We start from the raw sequence: 26,539 nt of genomic DNA, 5'->3' as shown, positions 1-26,539 counted from the left end.
AATGAGGTTACAACGCCACGTTGTTTGTGTCACTCTGGTTTTTATGGCGCTGTGGAGGCTTTTTAATTGGCCGTGTGGCAAGGCTTGGGTGTCTCTGTGACTTTTCAGCCTCAGCGAAAATCACAAAAACAGCTCAACTGCGTCTCTCTAAGTGAAAATGTCTCCTTGCTGCAAAGGAACCATTAAAATGGTATTTTCCGAGAATTATGACAGCAGTTGTAAAAGGCTAAAAGGTGTGCTAATCACTAATGAATGCTGGGAACAAAGCGGGTGCCATTTTCAAAGAACAAGTAATGAATCTCCATTGGCGTCTTTGACCCTCCTTGAGCCCCAATTGCCATTCTCTGTGATGTTGGATTTGTTAGTTTAAAAACATCACTTTCCATGGCATTTGTAAGGAATGCTTGGCTCCAGGAAATACCTGCATGGAATAACGGATAAGCACACTAATTAAATCTCCCCAGAAACACGGAGTTGATACTTGGTAAAGTGTGAGTCAGTGGGGAGTAAGTGAGGACATAGCTGGTCAGTTTTATTTAATACCTGACAAATACCTGACCTACATCCATCCATCCATCCATCCATTTTCTGAGCCGCTTCTCCTCACTAGGGTCGCGGGCGTGCTGGAGCCTATCCCAGCTATCATCGGGCAGGAGGCGGGGTACACCCTGAACTGGTTGCCAGCCAATCGCAGGGCACATACAAACAAACAACCATTCGCACTCACATGCACACCTACGGGCAATTTAGAGTCTCCAATTCATGCATGTTTTTGGAATGTGGGAGGAAACCGGAGTGCCCGGAGAAAACCCACGCAGGCACGGTGAGAACATGCAAACTCCACACAGGCGGGGCCGGGGATTGAACCCGGGTCCTCAGAACTGTGAGGCTGACGCTCTAACCAGTCGCCCACCGTGCCGCCAAATACCTGACCTGTATAATTTAATATACTTATTTATACTGGTGTCCTTTGTCAAGTTAAGGCACCCTCTGTATTTGTTGTAGGCATTAACTGAAAAACATTTGAATACATTCTCCAAAAAAAGCAATACATTGCCACAATATAATTCCACAATTGTTAATTAATAACATACTCTTCCCCTACTAAATTATCATGAGAACACATTGCACTATTACCAAATCAAACTCAATACTTTATTCAGAGCTGAAGGCTTAAGCTGTTGTCATCAATCAAAAGTTCAGCATGGTGGTGCAAAGAAGTGAGTGATCCCGTTCATCGAATTGCAAAATGTACTTTTAGAGTGATAAATGGGTTCTTTCATCCAACCAAGCATTTTTGTTTTTTTGCATTCTGTAAGCCTAAACAAAAACAATACGTACGTACATACGTTTAACAAGCTTTACAAACAGAAGTGTTCTCATTTACATCGCAGTGGCTGTGAATACAACATGAAGCAGACGCTTCATGAACAATTTATACCAACCTTGCTTGTATCCTTGCACAGCCTCGCTAGCTTATTACTTTGGAACCACCATGGGCAGCAAGGACCATATGAGATATCGCTATTATTTGGCCACGGCATATTGAATATCATGCACATTGCAAAGTAAAAACACCCCACTGGACCTGAGTAGTAATAATAAAGCAATATTTATTGTTCCACTTAGGGAAATTCCGTTCCTTCATCTCACACACACACTATGGTCCTTAAACAAAAGGAACAAAGGCTTAATTCCGAGAGACAAACGGCTGCGGAGACACAGGAAAAGGAGGAAGATGAGCTATCCGTTTTCCATGACACTGATTCACTTCATCCTCCACTTCCTCTGGCGTTGCTCGGAATGACTTATCCTCCGTGGTGATATTACTGACAACACAGCACTAAATTACACACACACACACAAACGCACACCACACACACAGACACACACACAACCTCGCTCCTCCCTCATGATGTGGATGCATGAGGAGGATCTGGGACACAGGTTTATTTTTAAAGAAAGACGTTGGTGGTATTAGTGCCACCTGAGGCCCTGTGAGCGATGCTACCACTAATCACTCACAGTGCTGATATACATGCACATAGCAGTTCAGTTTGGTGCTTGTTTTTTTTCTCTTTGCTTATTGCACATATCTTACATTATTTACTCCAAGCATTACAGTTTGGTTGCATGTTGTCATTAATTTCTATTGGGCGAGGGTACCAAATCATCAGTGTATTGTATGTGCCTTCATTGCTGTCTGTCCATCGTCTCTGGTGGAACATGGTTCTGTTCTGTTGTGACACTCATTATTGTAATTTGAAGAAGAAATTTAAAAAAAAAAAAAAATCCAGTTTTCCAGATAATATCAGAATCATCTTTATTTGCCAAGTATGTCCAAAAAACACACAAGGAATTTGTCTCCGTAAGTTGGAACCGCTCTAGTATGACAATTTGTACTGTATGAATACAAAAACATACTAAGACATAAGAAGGGAGAATGAAATAAATGGCTTTTATGAAGTGTAATTAAGCCGAAAGTCTCACACATCCACCCACACACACACGCACAGTAGTACATTCGTGCGGTGATGTGTGCCTTTAGAACAAGTGTCAGCTTGTAACTCCCCAAAATTTGGCCACTTGGAAGTCAAGTAACCACTCTATCTATCTATCTGTCTATCTATCTATCTATCTATCTATCTATCTATCTATCTATCTATCTATCTATCTATCTATCTATCTATCTATCTATCTATCTATCTATCTATCTATCTATCTATCTATCTATCTATCTATCTATCTATCTATCTATCTATCTATCTATCTATCTCTCTTTCTCTCTCTTAGTTAATTTTTACAGATTGCATTTGTAGTTTAAGAATTATCACACACAACTGCTGTGTATCTCTTCTCTCCTACCTTGGAAAACCAAACTGAACTGAACCACTCAGTGAAAACATGTCTTAAGAATCGACGGTGTCCAAAATATATATAATGTAATATATATATATATATATATATATATATATATATATATATATATATATATATATATATATATATATATATATATATACACACACACACACACACACACACACACACACACACACACACACACATAATGCCATTCCGTGAAACAAAATCAGTCATGCAAGCCTTTTTCACGGGACTTACCATACACGTAGAGTACATATTCAGCGCTGCTGGTCCCGAGATGGTTGCTGGCTTCACAGCGGTAGGTGCCGTTGTCCGTCTTGTTCAGTGACGTAAATGTGAGCTCCCGACCCTCCACAATCACCCTGCTCAGGTCCGAAAGTTCCACGCCATCTTTTGTCCACATCACAGGATCTGGGCTGGAATGAGAAGGGAAACATGATATACGGTATACGGACAGACACTTCATTAGATACACCTGCGTAATCTAATACAAGAGCAGCATCAATAATTTAAAAAAAAAAACAATCATAAACATATTGTGAAAGGAATAATGCTCGGACAATGTCAATTAAAACAAAACATTATTACCTCCACCACAAATAAATAGTTGCATGAAGCAACGTTTTGATCGCTATTTGTTGGTTAGACTGTTAAATCATTTGTTTGTATGATGACCCAAAAGCTAAAAACTCGAGCCTTGACTTTCAAGATGGGTGGTACATATAAGGACTCATCCATTACTTTTTTGGTTGATGTGCATAAAGGCTGAAGGAATAAATTTGTACTTTTTTGTTGTCACAGTCCGCTTGCATTGACCCATCAGACTTAGCAGTTGGAGCAGCAGTGGATAAAGCTTGCTGTTATTGGCAATTGGTACTTTTGGACTTTGTAATTGCCATTTTCACCATTGAAAAGACTGGACTGGGATGGTCTTGATTTTGTAAACAACCCTGTGATGGAGGGCTGTACTTTTACTTCTTCTGTAAAGGTTCCTCCCATGATTTTGGGAAAATCTGCATGAGATGCTGGTGTCTCTAATGTTGTAACCATTTTGTGAATAATCATCAATTCCAATCATCTTTATGCCATTTATTTTTAAGGATAATTTTGAAAGATGAATTTGAATTTATATTTATACTGTTTTGAGATCTTGGTTTGTGGTATAGTTATGCATCAAACTATTAATATATGGAATGGTAGCCACTTTCTTGGGCGGGAATCAATTATTTGTGGTAGTCCTCTAGTCCATATCCTCCGTAAATAAAACATGGGTGACTTACGAAGGGTTTCCTTCGGACACACAGTCCAGTTTTAGGTATTGACCCTCCTGAGGGACCGCAAGAGAGTGGACGATCTCCACCCGAGGAGCATCTAAGACAAACGAATACAAAGTTATGGCGCAAACACGACGGATTCACCCAGGACGCTCACCAGTTCACATCTAGCGTATGTGTTTACACTCACAGTGGACCTCCAGCACTTCGGTGGTCTGCTGTGGCGTCTGCGTGAGCGCCTCGTGGTCCACTCTGCAAGTATATGCCACTCCGTCGTCACGTCTGTCCACGTGCAGCTGCAGCGAGCTGCGCACTGTAAAAGTCTTCCCGCTGGCATTCACCTCCTTGGCACCTGCGCCGAGAGCATCGCAACAGCGTCAGCGATGCAGCACAGACTTGCATCAACGTGTTGTGCTCTACAGTCTGTGATTACGCAGACACTGCAAGCACATTTATCTCACCACATAGATCTGAAAGCGCGCTGCAGGGCATTGACATATTATCTAAAGCAGATATATTCATAGTCCTCTGTTAATGTAATTCAATTAAGCCAAATTGAGCTGATTGGGGAACTGTGATAAACTGTAAATGCAAGAACGATGATTATGCTTAGATCTGGCTGTGCCAATAGCTTTTCACTCGATATGCATCCTCAAAATCACAATGCCTTTATTGTTGTTGCATTAAAATACAAGGAAATCGGGGCGCTGCTACAGTACGGTACTTCATTTTTACGTCAGTAAATAATGATACCATAACAGCAAGCCGGCACGGTGGACGACTGGTTAGCACATCTGCCTCATAGTTCTGGGGACCGGGATTCAAATCCCGGCCCCGCCTGTGCGGAGTTTGCATGTTCTCCCCGTGCCTGGGTGGGTTTTCTCCGGGCACTTCGGTTTCCTCCCACATCCCAAAAACATGCGTGGTAGGTTAAATGAAAACTCAAAATTGCCCGCAGGTGTGAATGTGAGTGCGAATAGTTGTTTGTTTCGATGTGCCCTGCGATTGGCTGGCGACTGGTTCAGGGTGTAACCCACCTCCCGCCCGAAGATAGCTGGGATAGGCTCCAGCAGCCCGCGACCCTAGTGAGGATAAGCAGTAAAGAAAATGGATGGATGGACAATAACAACATTCAAGCACACTCCTTACTCAATCAAATACACATAAAAAGATGCAATAATGTTAGAGGAATAAATAATAAAGTGCTATCTCTATAATTGTAACTATTCCCTGTTTATTATCATTGCTTATCAACCTCCTGCAATCCAGCCAGAACAATTAACAAACTACAACAACAACAATAAACATACAGCGAACCCGCCCCTCTTCACAGTTCGCAATTCAAGAACTCACTTATTCGTTTTTGTCAGTGGAACCTATTTCCACCGCAACGTTTCGCTGAAAAACTCACCTAATAGTTTTTTTTTGTTGCTCTTTCTGTAACACAGTGTCTTTCACTTTTTGCGGGAAGGCTCACTCCCTTTCCCCTGCGAATACTGTATTGCCGAATTAAAACTTCTTTGGCAGTGTTAATCAAAACTCAGCTTATTGAATGAATTTATTTATTTTTAAATCATAATTGCTTTCATACAGTAAATGTGTCCCAATTTGAAGGCTCCTTCAAATGGAGCACCCAGGCAAAAAGATATAACATGGACAAAAGCGGAAAGTGTCTGGATTTTACATCATTGGCATTACGTTAGCCAACATATCCTATTCACCAATCCATCCATTTCCATTTATTGTGTTCAGGGTTGGGCGGCACGGTGGCCGACTGGTTAGAGCGTCGGCCTCACAGTTCTGAGGACCAGGGTTCAATCCCCGGCCCCGCCTGTGTGGAGTTTGCATGTTCTCCCCGTGCCTACGTGGGTTGTAGCCCTTGTTTCTAAAGACAATCCAGTATTGAGCCATCTTGAGCCATTGTGTCCTAAGCTCACATTCGGCAACGTAGTGACCCAAGTGCTCGTCGGCATACGTAAAAAGCTAAATGTCGTTTATTTGCAGCACAGCTATTCACTCTGTAGATTTACATGGAAATATCACTCTGAGAAGAAACTCATAGCTGTCTACGACCTTGACGAACAAGGACTATGGGAGGGTTGGACAACATGATAGGGTAGGAGGGAGTGTGACAGATCAAGGCACTCTTCACAACTCTTAAATTCCAATTTTTGTTTTCCAACTAAGACCACTTCTACTACTATCCTACCTATTTAAAAGCGCTGGCAAGACCATGTAGACTGGGTGGCTCTGACAAATACTGAATCTCATTAGACTGTGCAAGTGTGCCAAATGTAGTGTCTGGTGAGTGTATACTGAGTTAAGGTGTTCATGATTATTATCCTCTTCATTTGTTGTTGTTCTCCTTTGTAAAAATGTGTCCTACTTGTGTATTCTGAGCACAGTCAAGGGAGCACTCGTCTCCCTTGTGCAGGCCACCTTTTGTTTGCTTCTCCTAAAGAGACTGTTTATACTCCCCATGCTTTCCTACTGTGTGCTCATGTGCTCCACTTTCCAAATCATCCTGCCAGACTCGAATGCCTCACCTCTCTCTCTTTCTCTCGTAGCCAACTGTCAATCAACAATTCTGCTCTGTCACTTTTCTATACCGAGCCAATGAGCCCGCCTCCCCCTAGAGGTAAATGACTTGACAGCTCTGCAGCGTTTGCAGCATCCATCCAGAGCGAGGGGGAAAAAGGAAAAACGGCTGGATGACTCCAAAAAAGATAAACTTGGAAAAATGGTAGAAAGCACACACTTCACAATATGAGGCAGCCCAAAACATCTAGAAAAAATGGATGGATAATTTATGATATAGAATTGTGCAAGTGTACCTAATGGTTTGGTAAGGTTACAATACATGCTTGCAAAGGTTTAAAAAAACAACAACTTTTTGTGTTTATATTGTCATGAATCTACTTGCTACCGCACGCTCAAGATATTGAAAAAAAAAGGATTTTTTTCTTTATCCTTCAGGATCACATACTGTTCCCAAAAACCTAATTCACAGGTCTAAATGAGGAAGTGAAGGGTTTATAACATTTGACCTCCCACCCTTTTTCCTCCCAACAACAACAAAAAATAAGCCTCTACATAAATCTGTTCCAGTGATATTGATCAACTAATAAAATGACTTCATTTCCTGAGATCATGGACCCAAGGGCATTAAAGTGCTACTGGTAAACACACATTCAGTAATGGTGTAATATATATAGCAGATATAACTGATGGGAGCGCTGCAGGACTGTTTGGATTTTGCACTAATACAAACATTTTATCCGATTGAAAGTTCTTTGGCCATTGAATATGCAAGTCTATTGAGGAGAACTTGAAACTGTGTGTTTTCCCTTTTCATTTTCAAATGAATAGCCTTGATTTGATCTAATGATGAATATCTCTTAAACCTTGCAGAGTTCTTTATCTCAGAATCTCTCGTGTAGTGTGCAGCATTGTTTGTGCTAATAAGCCCCAAACCTAGTAAGCTGTATAAGTTTGTTATATGGGACCTAAATTGGAAAGGAATTAGCAACGAAAAACAAACTGCTGCATGTAACCCACAGAATGGCTTATTTACCAAGGTATTACTTTCCATTTTATATACCATATTTAATTATAGCTGTTGTGTTGTGCAAGTGTACATAATTAAATGCATCCCATCCTCTAACTAAAGCTTGGCAGTAGTCATTCTGTTCAGCCCACAACTACATTAGTGGGAGTTTTGACCCTGGAGGCCCAAAAATGGATATAACACCTGCCAAACTGTAAGAATAGGATTCTTCTTATGCCATTTTACAGAGGAAGTGAGAAAGGCGAAGGAACTGACAAGTAATGTGCGGCAAGACTGCTGAGATGGGGGAGGAACATCACCACCAGCCCACTGAGCAACATGTATGTTTTGATGTGGTTTACCTCTTTTTATGACAACAAAAAAATAGGAGAGGTGCATTTGTGACGTGAAACACCTTTATAATACGCCATTTGTTATTAATCTGAAGATTGAGTTTTTAATTGCTTTTATGATTACTATTATTCGGGGTTAAATTCTTTTTGCACTGGTTTGACAGGTAAGTCACTTTAAAACATTACCTGTGGAACCTTCACGCACCAAAACCAAACCTCTCTTTTCCAACCATATATTGTGCCATGTTTCATTACATTATATTTTCTTATTCATGAGGATGAAGTGATATTTTGCATGTCACAGTGAACTCACTTGTTTTGGATGTTGTGACATGTCCCTCGACTGGTCTTATATGCTTGACTGTGTTTTTTTCTTGCACTGACATTCGACCATGGCCGAAGGAACACGCTTAAAAGTAAGACAGTTCGATCAGGACATGGCAGATGTATACCACAATGTCTTCTCTGACACAAGTCCCCAAGCATTCACTGTCGACAAGTGTCTTCATGAAGAGAATGGTCTTAGAAAAACACCTGTGGGTCCTGTGGGCATCGGCACCTTGGCAGGCTGTCCACCTCCACTATGTTGATCCTAATGGGCTGAGACCGGAGGTGCCACAGTCTTATCCCCTGTTCTTGGGACACTGTGTCAGTCTGTTGTTAGTGTCACACCAACATTGCAACATGTATAACATACGTACAGTGCAGTACAAGAATTATTCCCTTTTTCATTATTTCCAATTGGCAAAAAGTCAAGCAGCATGCGCGATGGATTTTGTTGGACCTCAGAGCTTCCACTACAGATTCAAATGTTAACAAATACTTCAATCTTATTTAATTATATTCAGGTAAAAGACATCCCCGTTCTGAATATTGGGATTTTTCCAACCAGAAGCGCAACAATGAGATTACAGACAGAAAAGCAATAAAGTGAAATCCATGGCATGGTCTACTTAGCATCCAATCATGTTGCTCTGATGTCATTCCCCGTATTGCCGACAGCCTATAGTAGGCATATTGTATCTCGGGATTGCAATGATACGCTGTGAAGTATGAACCTCCATTATAACTCATCGCTTTAGCACTGACACACAATTTCTGAGCAACTCCAATTCTAGTAATTAAAAATGATGCAAGCTGAAAAAAGATGCTTCAGTTAATTTAGTAAAACAGCACTAAACCTGAGTTTTACCGCTTTTTTTTTTGGTACTGTACCAAAGTAATAGTAAAGCACGATGATTTAGAGGGGGAATGAATGCTTTTGTGTGCATGCATCTTTTATTCATGCCAGTGTGGCTTGCAAGAGCCATCTCGGAATTACATCTTTAATGGTCATTGATCCACTCGACTCTGGGGTTTCTTGCTGCTATGAATGTAGTCCAGAGACCGATGCGTGCAACTCTGATGAAAACGATTTTTTCATTTTTGAAGCTTGAAAAAGGTACTTAACTATGTCACTAACCATCTAAGTCCTCATTGACATTAGAATCCTCATCAGCTCCTCAAATAATGACAACTACCTGCTCAAGGACAATGACTAGTTTGAACTATTTCTAAAGGTTACCCAGTCATTATTTAGCCCTTCGTCTGATGAGAGCCCTGAAGAAGCGAGAAATGTCCACAAGCAGCAACAACAGCAGCTCTTTGTCCTTGACCAACAACTTTGACAATAGAACAACTATATGACTCGTAGCAGTTTGAAATCAAATCTGTTTTTCTCCTCCAAGCCCCCTTAGGAATAGAGCTATCACATATCATGATGAAGCAATAACCTCCACTATTCAGGTCACACAGTATGATAATACTCATCCGATTGCCAACATAGCCACTCCTATTTGGAATAAATGTTCATTCCCCCCCCGTCCCGCCCGCCCGCCCGCCCCGCCCCCCTGGTTCACGGGTGTGTAAACAAGTGCTATGTTGCACTGGTACTGGCACAGGTCTCCCTGAGTCTTGGTGTATAACTGAGTTAGAAATATATCATTATTGTTGGGGACTGAAGGGACAAAGAAAGGGGTGAAATCCAAAATATTGGATTTTCTGCCAGCACACACACAAACTTAACATGCAGGCTATCTGCTCAATCTGTTTATTGTGTTCATGGACACACACACACACACACACACACACACACACGCACCTACACACACACATACACAGACACACACACACACAGAGGCACACTCTTAGCATAGGTTGTCTCGTAAATGAATGCCAATGGGTGATGGACTGCTCCGCTGGCTGTGTTGCTAATATAATCGTCACTATTCCCAAAGATCCCACAACAATATGTCAGAATTGTCATTTATTCCTGCCATCAGGTGACTTCCCACAGTGAACACCCCCCACTTGTCACCATGATGAATACCCCAAGTGCACGAATATACATAGAGAACATACATAGTACTTTATATTAATCATTGATGATTTGATCGCATGCTTTCATGTTTATTTATTTTGCCAGTTTCAACGGTGCTCCACTGAGGGTCACAGCATTCAATAGAGGAATAATAATCAAGCATCTTTTTGGTTCTGCCGGTTTTATTTTTCACATTTTAAACACAACACTTATTTGCACTCATATTACAATCTTTCTCAATGTCACACAGTCTTGACTGTCAGTGTCTGATAAATAATTCACACCTATTTAGATGGGGGAGGGGATTTACTGTAAAAGTGCAGAAGTGTAATCATGGTATGACAAAGATGCAACATTGATAAGCTCAAGTCAACCCTCGTGCGGCACCACTTAAAACAATTATGTTAGGGAAAGCTACAAATCCGGAGATCAATATTTATTCCACTGTGCAGAAAAACTAGGGCTAGAATTTGTAGTAATGCATTGTAGATTGTCATGAAGAGTTGAAGGGATTAACCCATTGGGAATTGTTTAAATAATTTGTTCCAGGGTCAAAACTGTCTCCATCATAAAACCTTTATTAACTTTACAGGCAAAGTTTTAAGTAAGCTTTTAATATTGCTAACTGTCATGAATTGAAAAAAAAAATAGTTAACCATGATTAATATTGTGACAAAACAATGTAAAAAATGATGAAGGTGTAAAGCGAATGTGATTTGCATCTGGGACGCTTTCGTCTAACTACTTTGAATGTGAGTTGAAAGTAGTTCATGTCACTTCCAATGGATAGTTTCAGGTCACTAAATCGATAGTGACTGGACTGTTTAGCCTCTTATCTGAGCAGCTTCGTCAGTTCATGCACAAGACTAGATAGGACAGCTCTAGCCTAAAGGTTGGTGTGGAAATATATAATATTTATCCTCTAAGTTAGAGGCACACCCCAACCAAGAATGATTTCAATATTGTGGGATGCAAAAGACAGTTTCTTCAGATCCATTACAGAGAAGTGTCTGCCAGCCAACATCACTTGGGTGAAATCACCCTAATTAATATTCCATTCAGTTGTAACAATGGTGGTCGAGGCACCTGAAAGCCAAAAGTGTCTGTGTCGTGTTTATTTGTCAGAGGCTAAATTACTGACTCTCTTTGGATGGGATGAAAGGGCACCATTTTATGTGGGAGATGGAGGGTGTCGTAGGCCCCCTCCTGTTTAGAGGTGATTTCTCAACTCTCAAGTAGATGATCTACTTCACCCCTCTTTCAAACCTTCTGTGTTCCAGAATATGGACATTTTTGTTCTCAAAATATTGCTGTTTTTCTCTGAGGTGCAGGTAGACACCCATGTCTTGACCTACAGCATTAGTTAACCTGCTCAGTTTCCCCAACGGATATTTTATTATTTTCAGTGCTTCTTTTGGAATAAATCTCACAAATAAAACCAAATCACACACCCAGAATTAATCATCTGATTTCTCTGAACTGAAATATGTAATACGTTGTGGTCGGTTTGACGTTTTGTGCATTTTAGAGGAATATTTCTCCTGAAAATGTTGGTTGCATTCCAATTGTATAGCATTACATTTTAAAGGGTGCACTGTAAGTCAAAAGGAAATATTGTGAAGTTAACATCTCCTGAGCACAAGTCATGAAATGGAAATATGCAGTGCCGTTTGTTTAAAACTGTGCAGAAAACAAGCACTGATTTGATCCTATCTGCTGGCTTATCTGGACCCCGGGAAGCCCTGGTGCCAGATAGCAGGCTGAGCTGTCGCAGCTTAAGCTCGGCGAGAGAGGCGGTGTGACGGCAGACACCCAACGTGGGCTGAAACATCACCCCGATCGAAATTCTTGACTACTCCAATAGTGAAGCTGACAGCAATCTTCTCATCTGACGATTGTATAAAGTCTCAAGGTGGTTTCTGTTGGGGTACCAATTTCTTTTACCAGGAGAAAAATGGCTACATGATACTGATGCTCTTGTTTTTGTTCTTTTAATGAAAACTGCCTCCTGTTTTGAAAGCTTTGAAAAGTGTTTTGGTGGAGCTTGTGAAGCAGCACAGAACATTCACACAGAGGCAGGCGACGGTTGTCACAAAGTAGAATATTTTAATACAAAATACGTGGAAGAAGATAGAGGATAAGAGATGCTTGCATGCAACATTACAGGAATACATAATAGCATCTGACCTTCTTTGCGAAGCACATTTCAGAGTCTCTCTGCATTTGTTAACCTTCGGTGGTAATTTAAGAGACAATTATGCCCTGGATGTGTTTCTATTCGTTTTTTTTTGTTTTTTTTTGTGAGCTCTCTCTTTGGTGGACCACTGGGAAAGGTAATAATTACCAATGGAGGTATAAAAAGAAGTGTGAATGCAAAATATCCTCAATAGTGTCTATCCTTCAAATACACCAATTAGTCACCGGATACAAATAAATGCTTTCATCAAATAAACACTTCCCTTTCCCTATTACGAAAAACATGGATACAAACTGAAATGTTCCCTGTTGTTGTTGATACAAACTGAAGTGTTCCCCACGGAATCATATAAATGTTCATTCCGATGAATCTTGATCAATTTACCTGTAACTGGATGTTATACTGTAATGCCATTTTTTTTTTGTTAAAGCTGATCTTATGTTATGTAATAGATTGTTATGCTATAGAGTATTCCAGTGGACTCTGACATGTGATTGGACAACAATGTTGACGGGAGCTTGAGATCTTATTATATCGATAATATGGTTTAACATTGTTCCAATTTTTTCCTTTTTTTTTTTTAAACACAAATGAAGGCTTTACCCCAACCATCAAACACTCCTGGGCCACTACTTGTGGAATTACAATATTCTGCTCCTAAAAAAAATAATAAAAAAGGTGTCATATACTTTTTGATGAATGTGTTCACATGAGACTCTAGATGGAAATTATATTGAAAATCATACAGAAATAAAATTAAATAATTTGGGGGTATTGTTGTCTCCACAAACATGGAAATGCTTTATTTAAAAACAATATATTTTGCCACCGGCAAAATCTCTGGTGCACTTCAGCCGGCACGGTCGACGACTGGTTAGAGCATCTGCCTCGCAGTTCTGAGGACCGGGGTTCAAATCCCGGTCCCGCCTGTGTAGAGTTTGCATGTTCTTCCCGTGCCTGCGTGGATTTTCTCCGGGCACTCCGGTTTCCTCCCACATCCCAAAAACATGCATGCTAGGTTAATTGAAGACTCTAAATTGCCCATAAGTGTGAATGTGAGTGCGAATGATTGTTTGGTTATGTGTGCCCTACGATTGGCTGGCAACCAGTTCGGGGTGTAGCCCGGCCTCCTGCCCGATGATAGCTGGGATAGGCTCCAGCACTCCCGCGACCCTTGTGAGGATAAGCGGCTCAGAAAATGGATGGATGGATGGATATTTTGCCACAATTTGCGAATGGCCGGGTTAGTTTACGAATATTTAATTAGCCATAATACAAAGTTCAGGACCTGTAATATTTTTTTTAAATGCTTGCCAAATAATAAAAAAGAATTATAATACATGACAAAAAAAGAGGGCCATCATTTTACTTTTGTTATGAAATCTTATTGAATTCTCAATAACAATGCTACTTTAATTGAGCATTACAGTTACTGATGATTTATTGAAAAAAGTAAACAAAAAACAAAAAAAAACGCAACAAGGTAAGATGCTTGGGAGTGAAGGCTTTACAAGACGTGTGAATGTCTCCAGACTGGTTAATTAAATGGAAATGTGTAATGACGTTCGCTTGAAGCCAACATTGATCTGATGAAATCTCGTTGCTTATCTGAACCCTGGGACGCCGCAGTCGAGATGGCAGGCTAAGCCTAAGCTGAAGAGGGAAGAAACAGTGCAGTGGCAGGGAGACAAAGCTCTCCGGTGGCAACCGACTATAAACGGCTTTATTGTCTACAATGTGCAGTGGCATTGTTTTGTCACGATGGAAAAATGGGGCGAACTCTCTCGAGGATCTGCACGACGTACATCTATGCTTGACTCTGATAAGAAGTGACAATGGCTGTAGCCAATGAACACTGCAACCAAAGTGCTGTTACAAGTGAAGATGGAAGAAATTTCTATTGAGATTACATCTTACTCGGATATTTATTTCACTCATGCAGTTCTCTCTCTCACTGTAGAGCTAGAAATGAGGACAATAACTCCCATGATCACCAACTGCTTCATCAAGATGTCATTTTGAGTGAGAGGCCACAAGTGGTGAAAAAAAAACAATAATTATAACATGTTTAAACAAGAAGGAACATGTTTAATTTTGTTCCAGTGACATACAGTAGGTCTTAGTTCTCTTGAGATTGTCCACAAAAAGTTAAATAGAAATAGTTGCTTTTGTAACGAATTACACTGAGGTTAACTATGTATGTTTTGAAGAACATATTTCCAAATCAGCTCTCTATCAATAACTGGTCGGATTGTATGGAAAAATATAATCAACAGTAATATTCATGGTTTGTATTACGCGGGAGCCAAGCCCCTACAAAGGGCCACTGAGCTGCCATAAATCCCCCGTGAAGCCTATCCCAGCTATCTTCAGGCGGGAGGCGGGGTACACACCAACCGGTCGCCAGCCAATCGCAGGGCACATAGAAACAAACAACCATTCGCACTCACATTCACATCTATGGGCAATTTAGAGAGGTCTATCAACCCACCACGCATGTTTTTGGGATGTGGGAGGAAACCGGAGTGCCCGGAGAAAACCCACATAGGCATGGGGAGAACATGCAAACTCAAATGACAAAGCTATTGCAACAGATGGAGATGTAACTCCAGTAAAGATACCTACCTTTGACCTCCTTTTCATTTCTGAACCAGCGCAAGTCGGCAGCAGGCTTGCTGCCATGAGTCATGCAGGTCAGAGTGAAGTGGTCGCCCTCCAAGGCGGGTTTCAACAGGCCCTCGATCTTGGGCTTCTCCGGCACACCTGAAGAATGGAGAGTAAGTCACGCACAATGCCCTCTCTTAAAAAAAAAAAAAAAAAAAGGCATAATTATTACCATGCCACCTAAAGTCTGGTTTGTTTTACTTAAGTCGTCAAAGCATGTGAGAGGGGGAAAACTCGCTGGTCTCTCTATAGTGCAGATTTTTCCCTAATGTGGATAAAACTGGAACGTATCTGCCGTGTTAAACTTGATCTATTCTGTTTGGCTGGGTCTGGGTTGTGCACTAAGAAGTCCTAGGCCTATAGAAAATTTTCATTCAGACCACTAGTTTTTATGCCTTTCTTCCAACGCTGTTCTCATGACTGCTTTGAGTGCGTCTTCCGTTGTCAGTGAGCAATAAGTCAGCCTCGAGCAGAGAGACTGAAAGCTCTGTCACTCAGTGACACTGACTCAGTCTGGCCTTGTCTGTCTCATCGCCCTGTCTATAGGCTGAAGGTCCCTGAAAGTTGCTCTTTGGTTTTTGATACTTTCTTCTGGAATTTACTTCTTGCCTTCAGAATACAGTGGAACCTCCAAAGTCAAACACCCGAGTTGGTAGTTTATAATTTGACCAATATTTGGGGGAATACACACCTCTAAACACTTTGGAGTTTGTGCAACAATTCAGTGTACCAAGACCTAACTTCAGCTAGCATCAAAAAGTTAACCCTTTGCATTTAGCTTTTTCTTTGTTTTCCCCAAAAAGTGTAGTACTGTCCTCAATAAGGAGTGTTAAGAGAAGAACAATGTGAGAAGAAGTGGAATGTACACAGACAGTAGCGTGAAGTAAGTGGATTCACATTCAAAGCAACCTGTAAAACCGACGCACTGTTTGAAGATTAACACTGCGCTTAATTATTAAAAAGAGCAAAAATACTTCAAAAAGGGTCCAATTGAAAATGCATTGGACATAAAAGTTAAAGAAGCATTGTACTTTTTTTTAAATACAGATGTTAAATAATAAATGTTGTATATTCAATTTCATTAACTTAATAACATAATTGCCTAAGTCATTATTTTAAAAATTTTCAGAAAGCTTGTAAAAAAAAAAAAAAAAATCAATTCAACAAAAAAGTAGCGCCACGACTCGATTCAACCTTTCTGGATTACCATGACCTGGATGACAGATAATCTACACAGACATACATAAAAAAATAAAAATAATACATTTATCAAGCACATTGGGTTTAAAATGGAGGAAGAATGAAAAGAAGAAAGCAATCTTAAATATTTGCATAGTAACATAATCAAACTTGAATGTTATTTCAGATATTAAGATTGATAACTAGTAAATAACCATTTTAGACCAGATTAAGCTATTTCATGTTCAGTCTGGTCTCAGTAATTTTAAGTGATCTTTTTTATGCACCCACCATCCGAAAACATTGGTGTGTACCATTATTGCTCAGTGTATATTTTTTCTCTGTATCCCCACTGAGCAATCCCATTTAATTTCTGTAATTCTCAGAATGCTTGTTAACAAAGACAGACAGCTAATGGGCCTGGAGTGCACGAGCACATCTATTACCATTAGCAAAAACTAATTGGCTCGATAATATGGCGAGAAATGAGACAATGTTTGTGCAGGACGATGATCACAAACATTAGTAAAATGGCTTGGTGTGTGTGTGTATGTGTATGTGTGTGTGGGGGGGATTGGTGAGGAAGAGGCACATACCATTTTTAAGCATACTAAATGTGTTTGTCCTATTAGCAAAACAAACACAGACAGGAAGTGTCAAAGCCGAACAAACATATTTGGCCATTAGAAAGCATTTACTTTTGAACTTTAATTCTTGTAAACACCATTTGCATTTTTTGGTGTCATACATTCGCTTCACCTGCCAATCACGGAGCATGCCCACAGGGATCTCGCTTGATGTGCGCACTGCGTCTGAGACGCGCAAAAATGAGCAGGCACACATTAAACAAGATCAATCTGCGTCCATCGACGCACAGCATTGTTACCTACGAGTGTGTGTGAGTGGAATGTGTGTGTGCATATCAGCAAATAATTAGCCACTAAAAGTCCTGTCTTGGTGCGAGCAAATCAGAGGCAGAAGAGGACGGGTTATCATTCCAAAAATACAACAGATACTTTTTTTTCCCGGACTCGATACATTTTCATGCTTGTGGTAACACCCGGCGTGCCGCTCACGACGCAGTGAGCCACTGGCGGAACGGCTTTGGACGCGTAGATGCACACAACTGGGACACTTTAGGGAAAGTTAACTACTTATTATGTTCGGTAGCCTGGGCGCTAACTAGCTAGCGAGCTAAGGAGCTAAACAGCTTGCTCTGGCTCGCTCGATCGTGACATCGTTTAAAACGGGTCACTAACGGATGGACCCCAGTCAGTGTCCGGGCCAAGAAACAGTCCCATACGGACCCACACCATAGCCAAAAAAGAAGTTTAGTAAAAGACGGCGAAAGATCAGAAAAGGACCGATGAAGCAAGAGAACATTTGGAACAAATGGTGCTTAAAATGAAACGATCTGTCATTTTTGTTTGTACTTATCAGTGGGAAGTTCCCACTAGGAGCACTTATTAAAAGTGCATATATGTGAAATGCCATGATGAACCAAAACAAAGGTTTTGAACAAACATAACCTCTAAACGGTTCAGTTGTCAAGATTTGTTACATTAAAATATGTACAATTGTTTGACTTCACTTTTGTGTCAAGATACCAAACACAAAAGGGGAAATTTGAACTTTTTTATATTTCTTAAGCAATTCATTTGAACATGTATGACTTTCTCTTTTAATTTATTGCCCTTATGGTGAAATGCAGCCCTACCTTTATTTAGTAAATTAGAGAACATTACACAGTTGTGGTCACATGTTGGATTACGATTAAGAGTAAGATGTGCCCGATTCTTTATTATGGTCTCATATCATTAGTGCAGTGGCATTAAAAAAAAAAAAAAAAAAAAAACCAACATCAACGATACAATCTTTATCTTGAACGTTTGGGGAAAATGTATAGTTCTAAAAAATATGCTATCGTGGCAGGCCTAAAAACATAATACCGTATTTTCCGGACTATGACTATGAGTGCATGGGATGATAAGCCGCGGCCACTTTATGTAGAATTATTATTTTTTTACATATATTACCCGCACCGGACTATACACCGCGGATATATACGTTGCAAAATTTGATATATACACAGAAAGATTTCGGAAATGTTTATTTACATACCTTGTTTCCAAACAGTGCCTGGAAAACGGCACTAAAACGGCTCAGAAATAACAGAAAAGTCATTGTTTTTATTCATCCTCCTCCTGTTCACTGAAACCACTGAAGTTGTCTTCTTCAGTGTCGGAGTTGAAGAGCCTCAGAACGTCTCCCTCACACACCATTTCAGTCTCTCTGTCGCGCTCAATGTCATTTTCATCTCGAGACACAGTTACCGCTGAAGTTGTGCTGTTCTCCTCACACAGCAGTCCAGCCTTTCAAAATCTGTCGGTGATCGTAGATTATTTTACACTGCTCCACGCTTTTAAGATCCACTGGCAGACCTCAGAAAAGGATGATCTTCGCATGCGGCCGGTTTTTGTTAAAGATTTCTCGCCGCTGGTCATCCAAGCCTCCCACTCACCTCAGATTGCCGCTTTAAAAGCACGATTCACACTGATGTCCAGTGGCTGCAATAAGTTTGTTGTACCTCCAGGAATCACAGCTGGAATTGAGTTTGATCTCTTGATGGCTGTTTTCACAGAATCTGTTATATGGGCCCTCATACAGTCCAAAACAAGCAATGCTTTTTTTCCAGTGAAAGAAATTCCTCACGGACGCCTACTGTAACACTCCGTCAGTCATTCAGTCATTAAGCTTTCTATCATCCACCCTTTTTGTTAACTTTAACGACTATGCCTTTTGGGACTTTTTCTTTTGGCATAGTCGTCCACTTAAAAATCACCATTGGTGGAAGCTTTTGTCTGGAAGCGGTGCAGCTCAAAACACACGTGAAGCGCGTTCCCTTGTGGAAAGTTGTTTTCACCATAATGGATGACGCTCCTGTCTTGTTAACAGTTCGCGTTAGAGGCAGGTCGAACGTCAAAGGCACTTCATCCATATTTATGATGTCGTCTGGTTCGATGGAATCCTCAACTATTTTTGTTGCAATAAATTTGTGGAAGTTTGCATCATTTTCCTCGTAGTCGGTGGGGGAGTTGCTGACAGACTGTCGTCCGCGCCCTGATGGACAAACCTTTTCGTCTCATGAATCGAAAACACCATGACGGTCCACCTTGAAAACCTTATACACACATTTCGCTGACGATTTTTTTAGCTTTCAGTCGGATCTGCACGGTGGATACACCTCGGCCGTCTGCTCTCTGTGTGTTCACCCAGTCCTCAAGAACATTTTCAAGTGCGGGCCATCTGCTCTTATGACCTCTGAAAGCCTTTGCTTTCTTTTGACATTGCATCAGTTCTTCACGCTGCCATCTCCAACGCCTCACCATCGATTCGTTAACGCCAAGCTTACATGCAGCAGCTCGATTTCCCTCCCGGATGGACAGATCGATGGCTTTCAACTTAAAAGCTGCATGATACGCTTTTCTTCTTGTACTTCCCATGATGAGGGTGTGAAAAATAAAAAAATATTTTGGGTCCGTGCGTGTCGTGCTGCGTTTTGCTTTGAGCGAGTCAAAAACTAGCGTCGTCTTCTTCTACACGCTGGAGGCATCTGCGCATGCCCAAACCGTAGTGCATTATGAGAAACTGTCATGTTTTAAGCATTACGTTCGAACAAGTTTTTGTTGTACGTTCAAACACGTTGGACCTGTCTTGTTTTTGCACTTATTGCGCCGCCTGATAGCCGTTAGCGAAAAAAAAAAATCTATATTTTAATAATTTAAGTTCATTTTTTTTCCTCATTAATGTACACACAGCACCCCATATTGACAGAAAAAAAAAACATAATTGTTGAAATCTTTGCTGATTTATTAAAAAAGACTCATGGTTGTATTAGCTCAAAAGGGTGCTTCTACTTAAATACTGAGGAAAGGGTCTGAATACCTATGGCTGTGTGATATTTCAGTTTTTCTTTTTTAATAAATCTGCAAAAATTTCAACAATTCCGTTTTTTTTTCTGTTAATGTGGGGTGCTGTGTGTCCATTAATGTGGAAAAAAATGAACTTAAATGATTTTAGCAAATGGCTGCAATATAAAAAAAAGAGTGAAACATTTAAGGGGGTCTGAAAACTTTCCGTACCCACTGTATATAATGAATGACTAAAAAGCATTTTTGTAGTGCAAAATGTCCTTTATGTTTGTAGATAATTCTGGAAAACATCCAGAGAAGGTATGTTTTCCTACTAAATAAAAGGTTCATCTATCTATCTACAGTTGAAATACTGAATGAAAACACCAAGGACATTCAACTATGAGAGTGTTGTAACTCACCGAGGACTGTCAGGTAGGCTTTGGCTGTTTTGATGGGCATGGTAAAGAGAGAACAGGTGTACATGCCCTCATCTGACAGCGTGACATCATGGATGCTGATGGTCAACTCTGACCACGACGCACGGATCAGCTCGATTCTGTTGTCCCTCAAAGCTGGACGGAGACACAAAAAGAGACATCGTCACCCCGTCTTGTTTTTGCATTCATTTCAGTTGGAGGCTGATATTGGACCAAAAAGATAGAATTAAATGATAACCCCAACCTAGGTTTTGCACATTGGGTAATTTTGAATCCCAGGAAATGGCCAAAAAAACAAATGCACCTTTTTCTAGGCTATGTATATGATGACACTTTGGACCTGATTTACTAATCTCACAAATAGCAGTTGCTAAATTGCAAGTTCCATCCAACAGATTGCGCATGCTGTTGGAAACAGGTGTAAAAGTGGTGGAGACAGCCATATTTATTATATTAAAAAAAAAAAAAAGAAAGAGAGAGAAAAAAGGTTTTTGCCCTTTAGGTAGTGGGGTGCTGATGAGTTTCAACATGGAACAAGTTGTAATAATGAAGTTTGAGGTGATGGAATTTTAAGTGTTAGTGGAAGAAAACTAAACATATTCGTGACTTACAGAAAACAAATCTATTGCTCTGATAATTTTGAGGAAGCCATTGTCCGCATAAAAGCCATGTTTTGCTTGATTTAACTCGTCCCAAGTGCCCATCCTGTGTAACATTACATTTAAAATTTGGGACAGCACACCCGAAATACTGTCCTGGGACAGCTCAAATGATCCAGACGCAACAAAATGGTGAGATGGCACGACTCCTTCTCGTGGCTGGCTCAAAGTCCGTCCCTACATTATTAAGAAGCTCCAAAATTGTTGCATTGTTGAATAAACGATATGCTGTCAATACATTTTGTTTCTGGCATTTTAAAAATCTTCAGACGAACAGAAAAGTCCTCCCCACTGCTTCTCATTTTGCTTGCACTCACTGGAATGCAGACCTACGCTCAAGTGTTAAATAAATCGTGGCACATCATGCTCATGTTTGTTTATCTGTTGTTGTTTTTTTTATAGCTAGCAGGCCACTCCCTCAGGGAGGATGATTTCAACTGGAGTCTTGCAATTCTGATTATGGAGTCTGGAATTGAGGCCGTATTGGAAGAAAAAAAAAAATTATTCTTGGAGCTTCACCTGCATCCAGATCCTCACCAAAATGGAATGGTCTCTTCTCGAGCACATGCACTATCCCCCTACACAATTTTGTGGAATTCTGTAATCTGCAATATCTGTTCTTTTACTATTGGTATTTTTTATTTTTTTTTCAAAATGACTGCTGCGACAAAGGTATTTAATACAACAAAGCTAGATTTGGCCTAAAACCTTTGCAAAGTACCATATATATTCTCAAATCACATCAAAACGTGACGATTAAACTGCAGAAAACGAGTAGTACATTGTCTTCCCGACCTCTTTGAACAAAGTTTTACTTATATGAAGATGCCATCCTCCAAAAGACATCAATGGAAATCAATACAGCAATAAGAGGCTGTGAAAGAGCCCTAATGAGACTTTGGCAACATGAGGGAACTGAAATGGATTGGCTGAAATTAGATGGTTTGTTGGAAGATCTTTCCAACTAAACAACGTACAACGACCTGGATCATCACTACTGTGAAATACACATCTTAGGGAAAAAAAAAAACCAAACAAAAAACTCTAATCAGTCCACAATTCGGCTGTCAATGGGTTCTTCTGTAAAAATCAATGTTAGACAAAGTCATACATGCTGTAATGAATTTCACTCCCACCACTCACACACTATTCAACATTCAAATTAGTAGTGCGTTAATACTGTATAGTTAACATTGCTGGGCTAGACTATCAGCTCCCCTGTGACATTGGCCAGGATACGCTGTGTAGAAAATATAGCAAATGCTCATGATTTAGATCATTCCCTTCATGGGTTAGTCATTTAATTAAACTCAGAGTGGTGTTGATGTGTTTTGTTCAGTGCTTACAGGCACATAAATGTGGTTAGTTGTCATGCCAAAAAGCAGCTGGATCACTTTCCTTGCGAGGGTGGATTCAGGCTGGATTTAGAAATATGAAAAGCATCAAATCCATAATTTACCCGTGGAATCATCCTTGTTAATGAATTATGGTGCCAGGAATATAGAAAAAAAAATCTTAGTTTAATTAGTTATAAATATAGACTCATTTTATTTTTGGAGAAACAATGTCTTCAACTGTTCAACATGTTTTCTTACATGTGATATAATCAATAATCATTTATAACTGCCAGTCTCATCATTAGGTACACCTGCACAGTTGGCTGAGATCGCTCTCATAGACTGCACTGCATCATACTGAGAGCTTTTTTTTTTTTTTTTTTTTTTTGAATATTTAATGCAACTAAATACCCAGCTGCATAGAGTATGTTTATTTGAAGTGTGGCATTTATTTGAGAGGAGGTTTGTGTTTGTACAAATGCTTGAATCAGGGAAAAGAGAGAGAGAGACTGCTATCTGTTAATTGGTCGAAGAATAATTGATAATTCGCTGTTACAACGGTAAAGGAATGTGTAACTACATCACATTATCATTTTCTGCTAGCATGTTTTTATTTTTTATTTATTTATTTTTGCTTTCTATGAAAAATGCAGTGCAGTTCAGTTGCAGTTGCACTTCAGGCTGTTTCCACACGGGCGGCACGGTGACCGACTGGTTAGAGCGTCTGCCTAACGGTTCTGAGTACCGGGGTTCAATCCCCGGCCCCACCTGTGTGGAGTTTGCATGTTCTCCCTGGGCCTGCGTCGGTTTTCTCCGGGCACTCCGATTTCCTCCCACATCCCAAAAGACATGCATGGTAGGTTAATTGAAGACTAGATTTCCCGTAGGTGTGAATGTGAGTGTGAATGGTTGTTTGTTTATGTGTGCCCTGCGATTGGCTGGCAACTAGTTCAGGGTGTACTCCGCCTCCTGCCCGTTGATAGCTGGGATGGGCTCCAGCACTCCCGCGACCCTTGTGAGGATAAGTGGCTCAGAAAATTGATGGATGGATGGATGTTTCCACACGTCACTTGTGATTGACACAACGGCCAAAATTACATCTGTTCAAAATTGGAACTTGCTGCATGGCTGTGAGATTGCATTGATGAGTATTTGATAGATTTAAACACATCATAGATGTGTACGTAAGCTGCTTTAACAATGTTCTATGTCACTTTGACTTTTTAAGAAAATGCTGCAACGGGTAATTTGACCAAAAGTAGGTGCAGCGTGATGCTGATGTGATTATTTACATGTGACACATCCTGGATTTGACAGTACATGGACACAACAGAAATCCAAAACGTTTTTCTGTCATCAAACAGTCCACACACAGCAGCGACAGAACAGAGCTGATTTATCCGTGTTAAAAAAACAAACAAAAAAAATAATAAAAAAACAGTAGTCATAGAGAGAAAAAATGTCTTGTTAGCAAGAAGCTGTGTGAGAAGGTCAAAGATGTCTTGTTTGCTTTTAGCATCAGAAGTGGCATTTCTATCCTTATGGTGGATGTTCAGCCAGCTTATAAATCACCAACACAAAAGGATGCTGTGATGTGAATAGTCAGTGCTACATTCAAGTCACCGAATTCAACTCTTGCAAAGGTATTATATCGAGACATCTCACATGCAATCGAAGGTTTTACAATATCGAGTTGCAAAGAGGCGGCACGGTGGACGAATGTCTGACTCACAGTTCTGAGGACCGGGGTTCAATCCCCGGCCCCGCCTGTGTGGAGTTTGCATGTTCTCCGCCTGCCTGTGTGGGTTTTCTCCGGGCACTCCGGTTTCCTCCCACGTCCCAAAAACATGCATGGTAGGTTAATTGACAACTCTAAATTGCCGATAGGTGTGAATGTGAGTGCAAATGGTTGTTTGTTTGTATGTGCCCTGTTATTGGCTGGCAACCAGTTCAGGGCGTACCCTGCCTCCTGCCCGATGATAGCTGGGATAGGCTCCAGCACGCCCGCGACCCGAGTGAGGAGAAGCGGCTCAGAAAATGGATGGATGGCGTTGCAAAGAACTCAAAACATACCCACAAATTACTAGAAAAGCATGGGTGTATCTAATGTTGTGCCCTGTAAATGTATTTAATGGAACCTCAAAACAAAGGTCCTGCGATTGTTGTGGTCACGAGACCTCGAGGATCAACAAAATATCAGGTTATACTTCTTTTTTTTGGTGAAACATTTCAAAAGACATCGAGAAGAGAAGAAGCAAGTACGAACAAGAATATATAGTGACACCATCTGAGTTCATTGTTTAAACCTGGGGCTTGATTTACTTAAAGGTGTGTGCGCAGACTTTGATTGGTGACTCAAACAGATATAGAAGCTGATCAAATAACAGGGCACAGCCAAGATTGCCTCTGCGAAATCAACTATTGGACTCTATTCACATCTACATAGTCATGAGAAAGGAGGACGTCGTCGTCATTTTGCGCGATCTGGGAGGAGTATGCGTAAATACATACATTCAGCATGCGCAAGTATTTTATCAAAGGAGAGATTAATTGCGATTTTGCATCTGTAGGTGGTTAGTTACATCCAATTCACATACCTTCTTTGTTAATTCAAACTAAACATGGCTTTTATGTAGTTGCTGGCTTGGTCAAAATGATCAGAGCAATAGATTTATATTCTGTTTGTCTTGTACTAACACTTCCAATTCAAACGTTTGTTTGCACTTGCGGTGCTCTCCCAAATTTTCCAGAGTGACAACCATCAGCGCGACCTACAGTGTAAAACGCTCTTTTGATTATGACAATCTCCACCACTTTTAAACCTGCTGCCAACAGTGTGCAATCTGTTAAATTGGATGTTAGTAAATCAGGCCATTAGCATTTTTTTTGTTTACCACCTATTACTGTCAACCGTGGTTGTTAAAATTGAAAACATTGTCTGTATAATTTTTTATGATTTTTATGATGGCCTGCACAACACTGGGAATTCATCCATCCATCCATTTTCTGTACCGCTTACCCTCACTAGAGTCGTGGGCTGCTAGAGCCTATCCCAGCTATCTTCAGGCGAGAAGCGGGGTACACCCTGAGCTGGTCGCCAGCCAATCGCAGGTCACATATAAACAAACAACCATGCACACCCACATTCACACCTACAGGCAATTTAGAGACGTCAATCAACCTACCATGCATGTTTTTGGGATGTGGAAGGAAACCGGAGTACCCGGAGAAAACCTACGCAGGCACGAGGAGAACATGCAAACTCCACACAGGTGGGGCCGGGATTTGAACCCCGGTCCTCAGAACTGTGAGGCAGATGTGCTAACCGTGCTTCCACATTGGGAATTTAAAAAATATATATATTTCTCTGATATCCTATGGGAAAATCTACATAGAAATCCAAACAAATGGGTGGCCGACCAGCATTTAAGTATAGATTGTGTTAAACTTTAGAGGGCCCACTGTTTCTGGATGCTAAAAAGCTGAAAAAAAAATGCACAATGCATTCTGGGATATACTACATGTGATACAAAAAGCTGATCTGTTTTCTGACAATACTTTCCAATTAAAACCACTACATTTCTCACGGCCGCAGAGTTTCAAAGAAGGTTTTGTGTGATGGTGCTTTGTTGTGCGTTCACAGGCTGCCAAAGTTTTAACAGATAAGGCCTTTAAAACACACACACACGCGCGCGCACACACACACACGCGCACACACACACACACACACACA

At 40.6% G+C, this 26,539-nt stretch overlaps 1 protein-coding gene across 4 annotated transcripts in view; it reads right to left on the bottom strand.

Moving 5' to 3' along the window:
- cadm2a (cell adhesion molecule 2a) overlaps window positions 1–26,539 on the bottom strand; it is a 281,002-nt gene that overhangs the window by 27,917 nt on the left and 226,546 nt on the right. For all 4 annotated transcript variants that reach the window (XM_061702239.1, XM_061702241.1, XM_061702240.1 and 1 more), the window contains 5 exons: window positions 20,793–20,945; window positions 15,242–15,379; window positions 4,351–4,512; window positions 4,167–4,257; window positions 3,124–3,302 (listed from right to left, as the gene is read on the bottom strand). In XM_061702239.1, coding sequence (XP_061558223.1) covers window positions 3,124–3,302; window positions 4,167–4,257; window positions 4,351–4,512; window positions 15,242–15,379; window positions 20,793–20,945 — 723 coding nt within the window. The remainder of the gene's footprint in view (window positions 1–3,123; window positions 3,303–4,166; window positions 4,258–4,350; window positions 4,513–15,241; window positions 15,380–20,792; window positions 20,946–26,539) is intronic.

Source organism: Phycodurus eques, chromosome 17, assembly GCF_024500275.1.
Source record: "Phycodurus eques isolate BA_2022a chromosome 17, UOR_Pequ_1.1, whole genome shotgun sequence".
Lineage (NCBI taxonomy): Eukaryota > Metazoa > Chordata > Actinopteri > Syngnathiformes > Syngnathidae > Phycodurus > Phycodurus eques.
The sequence above is the reverse complement of the archived record's forward strand: the minus strand, read 5'-3'. Positions and strand labels throughout refer to the sequence as shown.